This window comes from Procambarus clarkii, chromosome 58, assembly GCF_040958095.1.
Source record: "Procambarus clarkii isolate CNS0578487 chromosome 58, FALCON_Pclarkii_2.0, whole genome shotgun sequence".
Taxonomy (NCBI): domain Eukaryota; kingdom Metazoa; phylum Arthropoda; class Malacostraca; order Decapoda; family Cambaridae; genus Procambarus; species Procambarus clarkii.
In genome coordinates, this window is record NC_091207.1 from 2,498,350 (window position 1) to 2,512,931 (window position 14,582).

At 48.1% G+C, this 14,582-nt stretch overlaps 1 protein-coding gene across 5 annotated transcripts in view; it reads left to right on the top strand.

The window, feature by feature from the left end:
- LOC123767961 (uncharacterized) overlaps nucleotides 1-14,582 on the top strand; it is a 301,614-nt gene that overhangs the window by 45,389 nt on the left and 241,643 nt on the right. For all 5 annotated transcript variants that reach the window (XR_011223182.1, XM_069306507.1, XM_069306506.1 and 2 more), the window contains exon 4: nucleotides 6,965-7,192. Coding sequence is in view for 4 of the 5 variants with exons in the window: in XM_069306507.1 (XP_069162608.1) it covers nucleotides 6,965-7,192 (228 nt within the window). In the remaining variant the exon portion in view is untranslated. The remainder of the gene's footprint in view (nucleotides 1-6,964; nucleotides 7,193-14,582) is intronic.

Genomic DNA, 14,582 nt, shown 5'->3' on the forward strand with positions numbered 1-14,582 from the left:
CCCCCCCCCTTGTGTGTGTGCAGGGGGAGCTGCACACACAACAACGTGGCGACGTGTGACGTCATGCAACGTCATGCTCGTTTGCTTGTTTCTTTCTGGGGGGAGCTCCTTCGGCTCCCCGGAGCTTATCCAGGCTGATATACTAATGTCAGACTTTGGCATCAGTCATGTGTATGGAATTCTGTGTGCCTACCAGGAACCATGAGCCAGAACCTGGCCCTCTCAGAGAGGCATGGGGAGCAATGGCCTATAGAAACCCCCGTGTGATTGGAAGCATTCTATGTCTGCCATCGACCGGGTCAGGCATCCAGAAAGAAAAGCGTCCCAAAACAAACCCCTATTTTGGTGAAAATTGCTACCAAAAGCAGAAGTGGATAGAACTCCACAAAAAGAAACGAACAAACAAACATGACGTCACATGTGGCTATTTTCTTTCTACGGGCATTTCCCCACCTGGCTGTTTGTTTATATGTGCCTGGGAGTGTGTGCTCGCGTTTTTGGGGCATTTTTTCGCTTTCGTCTGGAGTTTTGTCTCTTCCCATTGCCGCGTGTGTTTTGTTCTTTTGGGGTGTTCTGCCCTTTGTGTTCCTCTAGGAACGTTTGAGTGTTGGGTTTTTCGCACGATTTTGTGTTTTTCTGTCTGTGTTTGGGTTCTGGGCTCCTGGATCTTGGGCCCAGTGTCCATATTTGTTTGCTCTGCTTGCTCCTGTGGCCATTGACCCTCAGTTTTCAGTCCGTTTCTAGCTGTTTTGGCCAGGGGTTCTGTCTGGGTCTCGGGTCTTGTGTTAGGCCCCTTTCTGTGGTGCGTTTCCGCCGGCAAATATGGTTGTTTGGGCTCCCCCAGGTTCGTTTCCCATTCTAAATAATCGGTCCCTGTCTGCCCTATCAATTCCCAATGAATTTTATATATTTTAAGTACAGTATTTTACAAAAATCAAGTTTTGCCAATCTGCCGTTTTCTAGTGATCGGGGTCTTCATTCCATTAGTCTAAGAAGACTACTCCATTCATTCCATTTAACTAAGAGGAGTTACAAGTTATCTGCTTCTCTACCCAATTTAGTATATTACCTTGCCTTGCGGTTAACTTGTCCTGATTTTGGGGATCAATGTCCCCGCAGCCCAGTCTCTGACCAGGACTCCTGGTTGCTGGACTGGTCAACTAGGCTGTTGGATGCGGCTGCTCATAGCTTGATGTATATATCACACAACCCGTTCTCACACTTGGTTACAGTCAATATTGGCTTATTTAATAAGTGCATATGTGACATACTAATTGATTGTGAATATTTTAGTTTACCTTGAAAAGCTTCATAGAAAACACCGACCTCACCTAACCACCTTAGTATGTTAAGATAAGCATCTTATTGCTTCTTATTTACAATTATTACCTAACCTATCAATGGTATAGGTTAAGTAATAATTGTAATTAAGAAGCAATAAGATGCTTATCTTAACATACTAAGAAGGTTAGGTGAGGTCGGTGTTTTCTATGAAGCTTTTCAAGGTAAACTAAAATATTCACAATCAATTAGTATGTCACATATGCACTTATTAAATAAGCCAATATTGACTATAAACAAGTGCAAGAACAGGTTGATATCACAGCCTGGTTGATCAGGTCAGTATAAAAAATATATATTAAATTATTGGATTAACACTTTCGCGCTTTAGATTAGAGATAACTCGTCACCGTTTTTTCTTACGATTCCGCATAACAGCCTACTTTTCTAGTCCATCGAAAAAATATTTCTATAAATTCCATTTTTTAACCGAAATGGATGGGGATACTCTCAGATTTTTCTCAATTAAATTCCCGTTCTCCCTCACCGGGAGGGAGAACGACAACCAACAACAAGAAGTATACCACATGTTCCCGACATAGATGCCAGCGCAGCTCCTCCTGCTGACGCGGCAGTTTCAACACCCGGCCCATCTGGTGCGAGGCGTCCTCTGTTCACCTCAACACCTCAAGCCCACTCATCAACCACAAATTCTGAAATGGACATTGAGGACATAGAACCACTTGATGTTTCTGATTTCATAGAAGATTCTACTACAAGTTTGGTGGTTCCTGTAGAAGACAATATTCCTCCAGTGCATCCAAGAAATAGAAGAATTATAGATTCAGAACAACGTCTCAACTACAAGTCTCAACTACAAGTTGATATTATATCACATAAACTTCTATGAGTAAAAAAAAAAACACAAAGTATGTTTGGGGGTGTGGCTCTGGGTGTGGCGGGCGTGTGGCAGTGGGTTCCTTTTAGCCGTTGATATATCCAACACGTGGGAAATATTTGTATGTGTTATGTATATGTCTGTGTAGGGAATTTTACTGCGATCACTGTCATACAAATTATAAAATGTTTCAACAAGTATAAACATGACAAACATCAAACGAACGAAAACAATGCGTTCGTTTCTGCCGCGAACGCATACTGAGCGACGTGGTTCTATATTTGGCGCTTCTCTTACACATGCTTTGTACAAATGTTATACATTTCATCTTATAGAAAATTTTATTGCGAACACATTGGTATAAAAAAGAAATACGTACATAGAAAAGTAGGGTCAGGAAACGTATAAATGTATAAACTTTCCAAGCATGATTTCCCCCCTGTGTTTTCGCCAGTGCGCTCGCGGCTAACTACTCTCCACTTCACACACTCTTGCGGGTGGGCAATTACCTATATTAAACATTCATATGCATATGTCTGTGTAGAGAATTTTATTGCGATTCCAATGATACCAAAATTAGCGATGTAGGACAACTGTAGGCTTCGCAACCATTAACAGAGTGGAAACATTTTGTTGCTGTTTGGCGCTCTCGGCGAGTGATCTGCATAGTTTTTTATTTGGTGTTGATACTCCTTATGCTTGGGCGGCATTTTATAGGTATGCTCTTATAGACAGTTTCATTGCGAACACAGTGATACCAAATTTAAATACGTGCGCCTTCAATTATTGTCAGGACAGTCAAAAGAGTGTACACTTTTTCGGTCTTACCGCGTAGGCGCGCGAAGTGCCGAAAGCATCTGGGGTATTGATTTTTTTTGAGCGCCGAGAGCGCGAAAGTGTTAAATATGACCAATACCAAAAAAACAGGCTAGGCAATATTAACTCTTAAACTGCACAACACATCAATAGCTGTGGTGAGTAACTGTCATGGAATTGTGCATCACAGCTATTGATGTGTTGGAGTACCATGCAAGATTTAAAAGTCCTGCAGCTACATGGGGTTCACATCAATTTCCTCAGGGCTCATGTAAGCAGACACCATTTAAAAAAAAAATTATGGGCAACATTTCCAGGTGTGAGAACCTCAGTACTGTCTCCACTCGATCATCCGGACTATATGGGAAGGACCCCCAACCGGACTATCACATTTTCCAGATAATGGTACTTTTTCACCTACGAGTCCAAAACTAACTATTTCCAACTATTTTTATACTACAAACAACATGATTTGAATTGCCTTGCCACATATAATTATTAAATATTCAACTAGAAACATCAACTTACCCTGTTGTTGTTCGTCTTCTTGATTGATGCCACACATCTTGAAGTTAAGAATTCTTGACAAACTAACACAGCACTAAAATTAACACTTAAAATTACTGTACAGTTCATTAGGCAAAGTTAGTTTTCACTATCAGCTGCGGAAGCCTCACTGGTTGAAGGCATTTGGCTTGCCTGTGAAGCCTCACTTGTTGAAGGCGCTTGGGTTGTGTGTGCCGCCTCACTTGTTGAGGGCGCTTGGTTTGATTTTCCTACCATATAAGAATCAAGTGTTGCTTGCCTTCTGTGTTCACTGGCCAGTTGTATGATCAGCTCTTTTGTTCGCCTCAGGTATTGATACATGTTTCCAACTTCTGAATGAGCACAATTGGATGAAAAATTAATTAACAAGTCAACAGAAGACAAGAGTTCACTGGCCCTTCACTGGAATTCACTTCGTGGTCATTGGTGTTAGTTCTTCACTTCCTTCTTCATCCTCCATCTCTACATCGACCTCACCAGTAACAGACTGGAGAATCTTGTCTTCACTCATCACACCATATCCTGGGTTATTGGCATCTTTTTCAAGCCAATCAACCACATCCTGTCTTTCTAAGTTTTCGCCGGCATCTCTAAACATTCCATGGATTTCATCTATTAATCCTTCAAAATCCATTTCTGCATCCTCCTCATTTCTGACCGTAGACGTGAGGAGTTTTTTCCAGGAATTTTTCAAAGTCGATTCCTTTAATTCACTCCACACTTTGGCCCAGTTATAGATGGCTTCCTTAATTGTATAGTTCTTCAAATTCGGAAGTTTTTTTTAGCCCTGTTATCCACACCGAGTTCAAAATCTTCCGGAAGAGGCAAAACCACCAAAACTTCGTTTAGCATCTTTTTGGTGTACAACCTCTTCGTGGCACAGATAACTCCCTGATCCATAGGCTGAATGAGAGAGGTTGTGTTAGGAGGAAGTGCCATACACGTTATCTTGCCATCTTGCGAAGTTAACGTGTCAATTTTGGGATGGGCAGGCGCATTATCAAGCAGCAGCAATGCCCGAACTTTGCTTGGCCTTATTTTGAGTTTCTTAACTTGATAGGCACGAACTTCCCTGCAGAACACGTCATGAAACCAAGAAAGAAAGATCTCTTGTGTAAACCATGCATTTTGTGAGCTATAATATTTGACTGGCAGTCTGTCCATGCAATGTTGCAAGGCTCTTAGTTTCTTAGATTTGCCAACAATTGCACACGTGATTCTGTCTGTACCGTCGGCATTCGCACACATCATGGCTGAGAGCCTGTCCTTGTTGACCTTACGTCCTGGCACACAACTCTCAATCCTCATTGCTAGAGTTTTTTCTGGTAAACTCCTCCAATACAACCCAGTTTCATCTGCATTATAAATTTGATACGAATATAAATTATTTGCCACAATGTATGCTCTTAATTTCTGTTTAAATGGTTCTACACTGCTTTCATCTGCACTCAATTATTTACCGACAATTTTCCTCTTCACAATATTGTGCCTACCCTTGAATCTTGCAACCCACCCTTCACTCGTTTCGAAATCCTTTATTCTGAGGCTTGCAGCAAACTTGCGTGCTGCATTTTGTATTTCTGGGCCGCGAATTATCATGCCAGCTGTGCGGTGCTGAGCAAACCACTTGTACACAGCCTCATCCAACTGTACATGCATCAAAGTTTTCATAGTCTTTCTACCACACCCTCAGCTAGTGCTTGCACCTTCACTTTTGCAGGTTGAAATGATTTCATAAGTTTCTCTTTTTGTTTCCTTATATCAGAAACAGTACTAGTGCCTATATTAAATTCCTTGGCAACATATGAGGTCGACCGGCGATTTTCACAAAGTTGTTTAACACGTAGTTTATCCTTAATTGTTAGGACAACCTTCTTCCTCTTAACACCTCCAGAATGATTCATGCTGCTACCAGACATAGTCTTGGCCAAAAATGTTCAAAGTTACTATGAAAATAAAAAAGTTATTTAAAAAAATATTTCACTAATTTCGCGGCACTGTGGTGTAACACGAGGGTAGAGAGCACATGGCTTGACCAGGCCTGGACGGGTCCAGTCGGGGCAGGGAGGAGGCACGTTATGTAGGCTGCTAGCAGGAAAAAAAAATATATATATTTTTGAAGGAAACTTCAGCCTGTGCAAATTGTTTTTAGGAAATTTGTATGGTATTTTTTATTACATAATTACTAGTATTTCTTTTGATTTTGGCTATGATGAATTATTCTAAAATCGATAGTAATTCCTGTACTGTAGTGTATAGGCCGCCCCCCATCCCCCCCTTATTCCCCCAGGTAATCCCTCCCAACGCTCCCCTCTCTCCCGACACCATCCACCTACCCCACCCCCTCCTACACCATGCGCCTCGGCCATAGGCAGATGGGATTAATACGGTACGGCCCGCCTCATGGTTTTCTTATACAGACAATTCCATGATTATCCGGCTGACTGTCCGGATAGTGTAACATCGGCAGCAAATTAACCGGCTCCGATGTTTTATCTGGCTTAACCAGCTTTTATCCAGCTCCTGTGGCCATTTTAGCCGGATATTGAGAACTTTATCCGGTCATGATTTTGGCTGTATAAGGGCGTTTTCCGGATTTTCGAATCCCGGATAATCGCGGGGTTACAGTACTGAGTGAGCAACCAAGGCTGGCGCACACAGCCTGAGCTAACAGCACTGCTGTTCAGCTTGTGACCACAGCATCGCCTAAAAATGTCCAAATATATATGTACATGCTATTATTTAGCGATGATAGCATTACAGAAGACCCCTGGCTGTGATAAAAATGACCAGGATTCTGATAATAGCAGGATTGTTGTGATAATTAGTTCTGTGCCTAGTATGGTGGGATGAGTAATGCTGAGGGAGGGAGGAAGCATCGTCTTCTGGCTCTGTGTGGCCACCTGTTATTGTCTGCACTCACCATACCAGCTCAGTGGTTCTCTATGGTGAACACAAATATAGGTACTTATTATATAATGTGTGTATTAGTGTAATAACAGCAAAAGAAGTATGTTGGGAAGAGCCATTTGGGTGATGGAGGTGGTATCATCTGCATGACTTGTCATGCTGTTTAGAGGGTGGCCACTATGTTTTTTGGACACCATACCAGTTTAGTCATACAGTTATGGTGAATAAAACATGTAGATACTTATATATAATGTGTGTGTGTATATATAGTGTAATAACACAACAAACAGTATTGTTGGTGGGTGAAATATTAATGCATATGGCCTTGAACCAGTGAGGGAGGCAGCTGTCAGCTGAACCCAGGGTTAATCGATGCCTTATGTCTAAGAAATACATAAAATATTTTTACATTAATTAAATTATACTTCCATAAAATATATTTATATTGTGAGAGTTTGAATTAGTGCCAATTGTTATTTTGTCATTTTCATGCATGTCATTTTTTTATTATAGGTACCTCGGAGTTCTGTCTACACACAAAGGTAAAATCCTCGCCTGTTTTACCTAATCCTCCAACACAAACAGTCACTCCTGCTATTGACTCCTATCCCAGCCCCTCTAAACATCTACCTCAAGCTGAGACAATTGATGACATTGTAAGCTACCTAGAAGCCACAAACCCTGTAACTCCATCATCTGGCCAGCGGCAGCAAACTGATTCCTCCTCTTCAGTCACCATGGGTAAGAAATCTATTATCTGTGTAACCACTGTCACCCCCATCACAGGGGGTCTGACAGCTGAGTAGGCAGTGCTCGGAATTCGTAGCTCTAAGGTTTTGGGTTTGATCCCTTTTGGAGGTGGAAACAAATGGGTAGAATTTCTTTCACCCTGATTCACCTAGCAGTAAATTGGTACCTAGGAGTCAGACAGCTGCTACAGGCTGCTTCCTGGGGATGTGTAACAAAAAGGAGGCCTGGTCGAGGACTGGGCCGCGGGGACATTAAGCCCCGAAATCATCTGAGGATAACCAATCCTCCATGACATCCTGGTTTTTATGTATTTTTAATAATCTAAATACCCTGCTCTCTCGTGCCTGAATCTGTATGTGTGACCACTTTCACATTCTTGCCCTATTCAAAATTGCTAAATTTAGCTGTGCTCCCTAATCGAGATTTTATGGATCGCATCTGTAGATAACCCTCTTATTAAACCTAAAATTCTTTCCAAGACCAGGGGTGGACTTGCTGACGAATATAAAATGTGAACCTTTACCACTGAGAGAAAAAAAAATGAAAAGCCCGGCCTGACTCGTTGTACACCACTTGCCATAACTCATGCAGCCCTTCACAATTATTTAGATTAGTTTCACGTGTGACATTATTTAAATTTCTCGGCAAACTGGTGAGGGAGGGAGGCAGGCAAGGAGGGAAAGAGGGAGTCTTAGGGCAAGCAGGGAGGCTGGAGTGGGTGTGTGTTTGAAGATGCCTGGAGTGGATGTGAGTGTGTCTGGAGGGAATATGGGTGTGGGTATCAGGAGTGGGTGTGTGTGGGAAGTCTCTGAATGTGGGTGTGGTGGGTGTCAGGATTGGGTGTGAGGAGTCTCTTAAATGTGGGTGTGGGTGTGGTGGGTCTTGGAATGTCATGTGGGTATTTGTATGTGGGTGTCTACCTTTATCGGTGTAGACATGTAGTGTGTCCTTTCACTCGGAGAGTGGCGCGTGTCACTCTTTGTGTACCATAGGGATCGCTAACAAGGTGGTGGGGTGGCGGTCAGGGAGGGTCGGAGGTGGCATAGTTGTTGTTTGATTATGTTGTTTTTTCTTTTTGCCGTGGAGGGCTAGTTATGAATTTTAACCCTTAAATCGCCCAATACATATGTAGATGATTTCAGTAACAAAACCGGAACCGTGCAATACATTAGTATCCACTCAATTTAACGGCCTCATTTATACTGATCTGCCGGTAATAACGACTGGTTTGGGAGACCAATATTTAGAGCCTCATATAACAGTCTGGCGGTCGATATTACCAAAGGTCGGTATTGGGTTTGTTTTGGCATCAGGGGGTCCTCACATGGCAAGCAGGCCGCCTACCTCTATTGTCCCCTCCCTCACCCTCACTGAACCTCTCCCCCACTCCCCCACTCCTGCTCTCCTCCACACCCCTCACTTCCTGGTTCCCCCTCCCCCCCCCCCCAAGACCCTTCTGGTAAATGGCTCAGTAGACTGCCAGCCAGCCAGAGACAGCCTGGAGAATCTCCATCTAATACAATAAAGCAATCGTGAAACAAGTATTTTATAACTTTATTATCCTAATAATATTACTAAACAAAATCTGTAAGCAAAAATATATATGATGTATATCTAGAATTTAATTAAGAAACATCTGGTTAACTGGGTCAAGTGTGTTAAGCCTATCAGTGAGCCGGTCCCTTCCCACCACCGCCCCCCCTCCATACTTCCCATACACACGCTGTCTCTGCTTCACCTCAACATCCATTGCTCCATCCATCCCTCCCTACCTCCCTTCCCTCCCTACCTCCCTTCCCTACCTCCCTTCCCTCCCTACCCTCCCTACCCTCCCTACCCTCCCTCCCTCCCTCCCTCCCTCCCTCCCTCCCTCCCTCCCTCCCTCCCTCCCTCCCTCCCTCCCTCCCTCCCTCCCTACCTCCCTTCCCTCCCTCCCTCCCTCCCTCCCTCCCTCCCTCCCTCCCTCCCTCCCTCCCTTCCTTCCCTCCCTCCCTCCCTTCCTTCCCTCCCTCCCTTCTCTCCCTCCCTCCCTCCCTCCCTTCCCTCCCTACCTCCCTTCCCTACCTCCCTTCCCTCCCTACCTCCCTTCCCACCCTCCCTCCCTCCCTCCCTCCCTCCCTCCCTCCCTCCCTCCCTCTTCTCCCTCCCTCTTCTCCCTCCCTCTTCTCCCTCCCTCTTCTCCCTCCCTCTTCTCCCTCCCTCTTCTCCCTCCCTCTTCTCCCTCCCTCTTCTCCCTCCCTCCTCTCCCTCCCTCCTCTCCCTCCCTCCTCTCCCTCCCTCCTCTCCCTCCCTCCCTCCTCTCCCTCCCTCCTCTCCCTCCCTCCTCTCCCTCCCTCTTCTCCCTCCCTCTTCTCTCTCCCTCTTCTCCCTCCCTCTTCTCCCTCCCTCCTCTCCCTCCTCTCCCTCCTCTCCCTCCCTCCTCTCCCTCCCTCCTCTCCCTCCTCTCCCTCCATCCCTCCTCTCCCTCCCTCCTTCCTCTCCCTCCTTCCTCTCCCTCCTTCCTCTCCCTCCTTCCTCTCCCTCCCTCCTCTCCCTCCCTCCTCTCCCTCCCTCCTCTCCCTCCCTCCTCTCCCTCCCTCCTCTCCCTCCCTCCTCTCCCTCCCTCCTCTCCCTCCTTTCCCCTCCCTCCTTTCCCCTCCCTCCTCTCTCTCCCTCCTCTCCCTCCCTCCTCTCCCTCCCTCCCTCCTCTCCCTCCCTCCCTCCTCTCCCTCCCTCTTCTCCCCTCCCTCTTCTCCCCTCCCTCTTTTCCCCTCCCTCCATCCCTCCCTTCCTCCCTCTCTCTCTCTCTCTCTCTCTCTCCCTCCCTCCCTCCCTCCCTCTCTCTCTCCCTCCCTCCCTCCCTCCCTCCCTCTCTCCCTCCCTCCCTCCCTCCCTCCCTCTCTCCCTCCCTCCCTCCATCCATCCATCCCTCCCTCCCTCCCTCCATCCCTCCATCACTCCCTCCCTCCCTCCATCCCTCCATCCCTCCATCCCTCCCTCCCTCCCTCCATCCATCCCTCCCTCCCCTCCATCCCTCCCTCCATCCCTTCATCCATCCATCCATCCATTCCTCCCTCCTTCCTTCCCTTCATCCCTCCCCTTCATCCCTTCGACCCTCCTTCCATCCCTCCCTCCCTCCCTCCTTCCTTCCATCCCTTCTTCCTTCCATCCCTTCTTCCTTCCATCCCTTTTTCCTTCCATCCCTTCTTCCTTCCATCCCTTCTTCCTTCCATCCCTCCCTCCATCCCTCCCTCCCATCCCTCCTTCCTTCCTTCCTTCCATCCCTCCCTGCTTGATACCTGCTTGATGGGGTTCTGGGAGTTCTTCTACGCCCCAAGCCCGGCCCGAGGCCAGGCTCGACTTGTGAGAGTTTGGTCCACCAGGCTGTTGCTTGGAGCGACCCGCAGACCCACATGCCCACCACAGCCTGGCTGATCCGGAACTTCTCTTAGAAAACAGTCCAGTTTTCTCTTGAAGATGTCCACGGTTGTTCCGGCAATATTTCTTATAGTCGCTGGGAGGACGTTGAACAACCGTGGACCTCTGATGTTTATACAGTGCTCTCTGATTGTGCCTATGGCACCTCTGCTCTTCACTGGTTCAATCTTGCATTTTCTTCAGTATCGTTCACTCCAGGACGTTGTTATTTTACTGTGTAGATTTGGGACCTGGCCCTCCAGTATTTTCCATGTGTATATTATTTGGTATCTCTCTCATCTCCTTTCTAGAGAGTAGATCCCAATAATTTAGGTGTTTTATCTCGTCTATGCGTGCCGTATATGTTCTCTGTATTCCCTCTATTTCAGCAATCTCTCCTCCTCTGAAGGGGGAAGTGAGTACTGAGCAGTACTTGAGACGGGACAACACAAGTGACTTGAAGAGTACAACCATTGTGATGGGATCCCTGGATTTGAAAGTTCTCGTAATCCATCCGATCATTTTTCTGGCTGACGCGATATTTGCTTGGTTATGCTCCCTAAACATTAGATCGTCAAACATCATTATTACCAAATCCTTGACATGCTGTTTTTCTACTATGGGAAGATTCAATTGGTTTTTGTACCCTGTATTATGTTTTGGATCCTCATTTTTGCCGTACCTGAGTACCTGAAATTTATCACTGTTAAACATCATGTTATTTCCTGCTGCCCAATCGAAAACTTTGTTGACATCTGCTTGTAGTTTTTCAATGTCTTCAGCAGAGGTAATTTTCATGCTGATTTCTGGGGGGAGCCCCGTCGGCTCCCCGGAGCTGATATGCTAATGTCAGACTTTGGTATCAGTCATGTGTATGGAGTTCTAGGGCCTACCGGGGACCACGGCCAGAACCTGGCCCCCTCAGAGAGGCAAGGGGAGCAATGGCCTATAGAAACCCCCATGTGGTAGGAAGCATTCTATGTCTGCCATCGACCGGGTCAAGCATCCAGAAAGGTAAGCATTCCAAAACAAACCCCTATTCTGGTGAAAATTGCTACCTTAAGCCAAACTAGTGGATAGAACTCCAACAGAAAACAAGGAAACTAGTATGACGTCATACGTCACCGCGTCGCTGTCTGCGCAGCTTCCCCATCCCCGGGAGGGGGAAGGGGGAGCCCCAGACCTCCCATGCCAGCTATCCACCCATCAGTTCTTCGGCTGATGCTATAGGCACCGGTTATGTGCTCTGGCTCCAGTGGTTGTTTCAGCACTGTACCTAGAGTGTGGTGTCTGTTTTCTAGGTGGTGCATGAGCCGGGAGTGATTCTCCAGTACTCGGGCTGCATGCGCCTAGGGTTCCCTTCCCTAGGTGCCCTGTAAGTACTGCCCTTGGGGCTTGGGGCCGCCATCCACAAGTTCCTTGGGTCCTGCTCCTGCTTGGCCGTTTACTGCTTGGTTTTCGGCCGCTCTTTGTGTGCTCGGGTGTTCTGTCTCCCTTGTTCGCCTTAGAGTAAGGGGCAGTGTTTGCACTGGTGGGGCGCAGGGTACTGATACCTGGTTACCTGGTTGATGGGGTTCTGGGAGTTCTTCTACTCCCCAAGCCCGGCCCGAGGCCAGGCTCGACTTGCTGTGCAGCTTGTCTTTACCAATCATAGCGGCCGGCTCTGTTCCGCTTGGGTACACTGTCCTCTTGTGGGGTTTTCTTTTTCTTTTTGTTTATCTACCTGGTGGGGGGGGTCTGCCTTCGTTCTTGCCCCTTGTGTCCCTTGTGTTCTGAGTATTTCCTGGTGGTACCCCCTGCTAGGTCCCCGTGAGTGTACACGTCCTGGGGGTTCAGCTCTTGGAAAGTTGTTTGGTAGCTTTTGGTGTCGGTTAGCAGTACCCTGCCTGGGATTACCTGAGCGCGAGTCCTCTTATAGTAAATGCTCGGGACCCTGGGAAACCCCTGGGGGCGCGCGGGTCCGATGGATGTGACCCCAGAGTCCCCCCCTCGCTTCCAGCGAGTTTGAGGGTTGCTCTCACCCTTTGTCTCTGGGTGACTCTTTTTTTGCCTCCGTCTGCTGCCTGTGGGGTCGGTGACACCTTCGACCCGGAGTTCTGCGAGTTTGGTTGCTCGTTGTGGCTCAGTTACCCAGTTGTGCTGACAAAGCGGGTGCGGGCAGCAGGGGCGTTGCACTTTAGCCTTGGTGGTGGCAACGTTCTCGTGGTTTCCTCCCCGGGAGCCCCGGGGCTGCCCCGTTGTAGTTCGTTTTAGGACTTGGGGGTGTTGGTTGCTTTGGTTCCATCCACGCCCCCTTGTCTTTCCCCTGGATCACCCTTCCTGCCTGCATCCGGTTCCTTACCATCTGTAGGTTTGGGGCGGGGTTTTTGATGGTGTTGAGACTCGGGCAGTCTCGGGGAATTCCCCTTCCGGGGTAGTGACGGGGGCATTTGAGCCTGTTCCTCCAGCCGTGTTGTATGAGTCTGCCAGTGGGCTCCCTTCCTTAGTGTTTTCACCGCTGCCCCGGTTTTCTGGTACGGCCGGGGCTTTGGGGAAACGGCTCGGCCCCGGGGCCTGTCGTGTAGGTTCCCGGGGCTGGGGAGGGGCTGACTTGGGGGGCCTTGGCCCCGTTGGACCCCGTGGTTTTTTTTTATCCCCCTCTAGGCGGGTCTTGTGGTTACGTGGAGTGGGGTCTTCCCTCCCTACTCGCCATACGTGCTGTTGGGCGTCGGCCCCTCCTCGAGCTCGGTTCCTTGGCCTTTGAGTCGGTTGATTCCGTCCTGTGGGTGGATGTTTCTTCCCACCCCTTTTTTGGGACGGTGTTCTCGTCATGTTTCCCCGTTCGATGAGGTTCTACGTGACTTTTGGTCTCGGATGCGCCTGTGCCTTTGTGTGCCTTCGGGACTAGTGTTGACTTCTATGTTCTGGAGGGTTCGGGAAGGTTTTTCGCTACTTCCCGCATTACTGGAACGTCTGTCTGCTCCTCGTCCTTGTCGCCGTTTTGGGCTACTTGTAGCCCGGTTGGGCTACTTGTGAGCCGGTTGGGCTACTTGTCGCTCTGTTGGGGTACTTGTCGCTCTGTTGGGCTACGTGTCACCCTGTTGGGCTACTTGTCGCCCGGTTGGGTTCCTTTTTGGGCTCTTTGCTTCTTTGGCCGGTTTTATTGTTCCTGCTTCCTCTTTTGGCTACTTTTCTAGTGCAGTAGTCTTGGTTGGCGCCTTCCCGCAGAGAGGGTTGTGCGGTTCGGCCAGCGTGTCATGCGCATGCCCCGTGGAGTTTGTTTTGGTCTGGGCGGTGTTTCAGTGCTGGTGTTTTGCGCCCTTTTTGCCATGGTACTTCGCCTCTTGTTCTTCTCCCTGGCTGCGGTATGTGCCCCTTTGCTCCGGGGGTGTCCTGGTTCCCAGTTGTGGGGAGGACGACGCGGTTTTCCCTGTGTCATGGGTGTGGGCCGCCTCCTTTGCCTCTCCCTGCTCTCCTGCGGGTCCGGCAGGGTCCGGCTCTGGCGTCTTTACCTGGCTGTGCTCCCAGGTTCTTCTGGGCACGGTTGAGTCGTGTCAAGTTCGTGCCACCATTCGCCAGGTGAGTTTCTGCGGTCTGGCGTCTTTTGGCCGGGCGCTGGATGCGGTGTTGTTTATATACCTGTCTTTATTTAGGTATATTTTTGTACGACTGAGACCGTTCGCACACCAGTGACTGTCCCTTTTTCAACCCTTCCTGTCCCCCTCATATGCATGTCCAACCCATGCTGGAGTCATTCAGGGGACCCACCTTTTTCATGTTGTGAGGTGTGGGGGTTGTAGGGTTGGTTCTGTACTCACCTGGTAAGGCTCCTGGCTGTGCTTGCTGGATTTGAGCTCTGGCTCTTGGGTCCCGCCTATCTGGTAGAACTTGCAGGATAGTACCAGTGGAGTGCAGTGGTGCTATTGGCACAATTGGGGAACACTGTATTACCATCAGAGGTCTGTGCTTGTTACCCGACCAACTTGCGAGCATAAGCCTTCTTGCT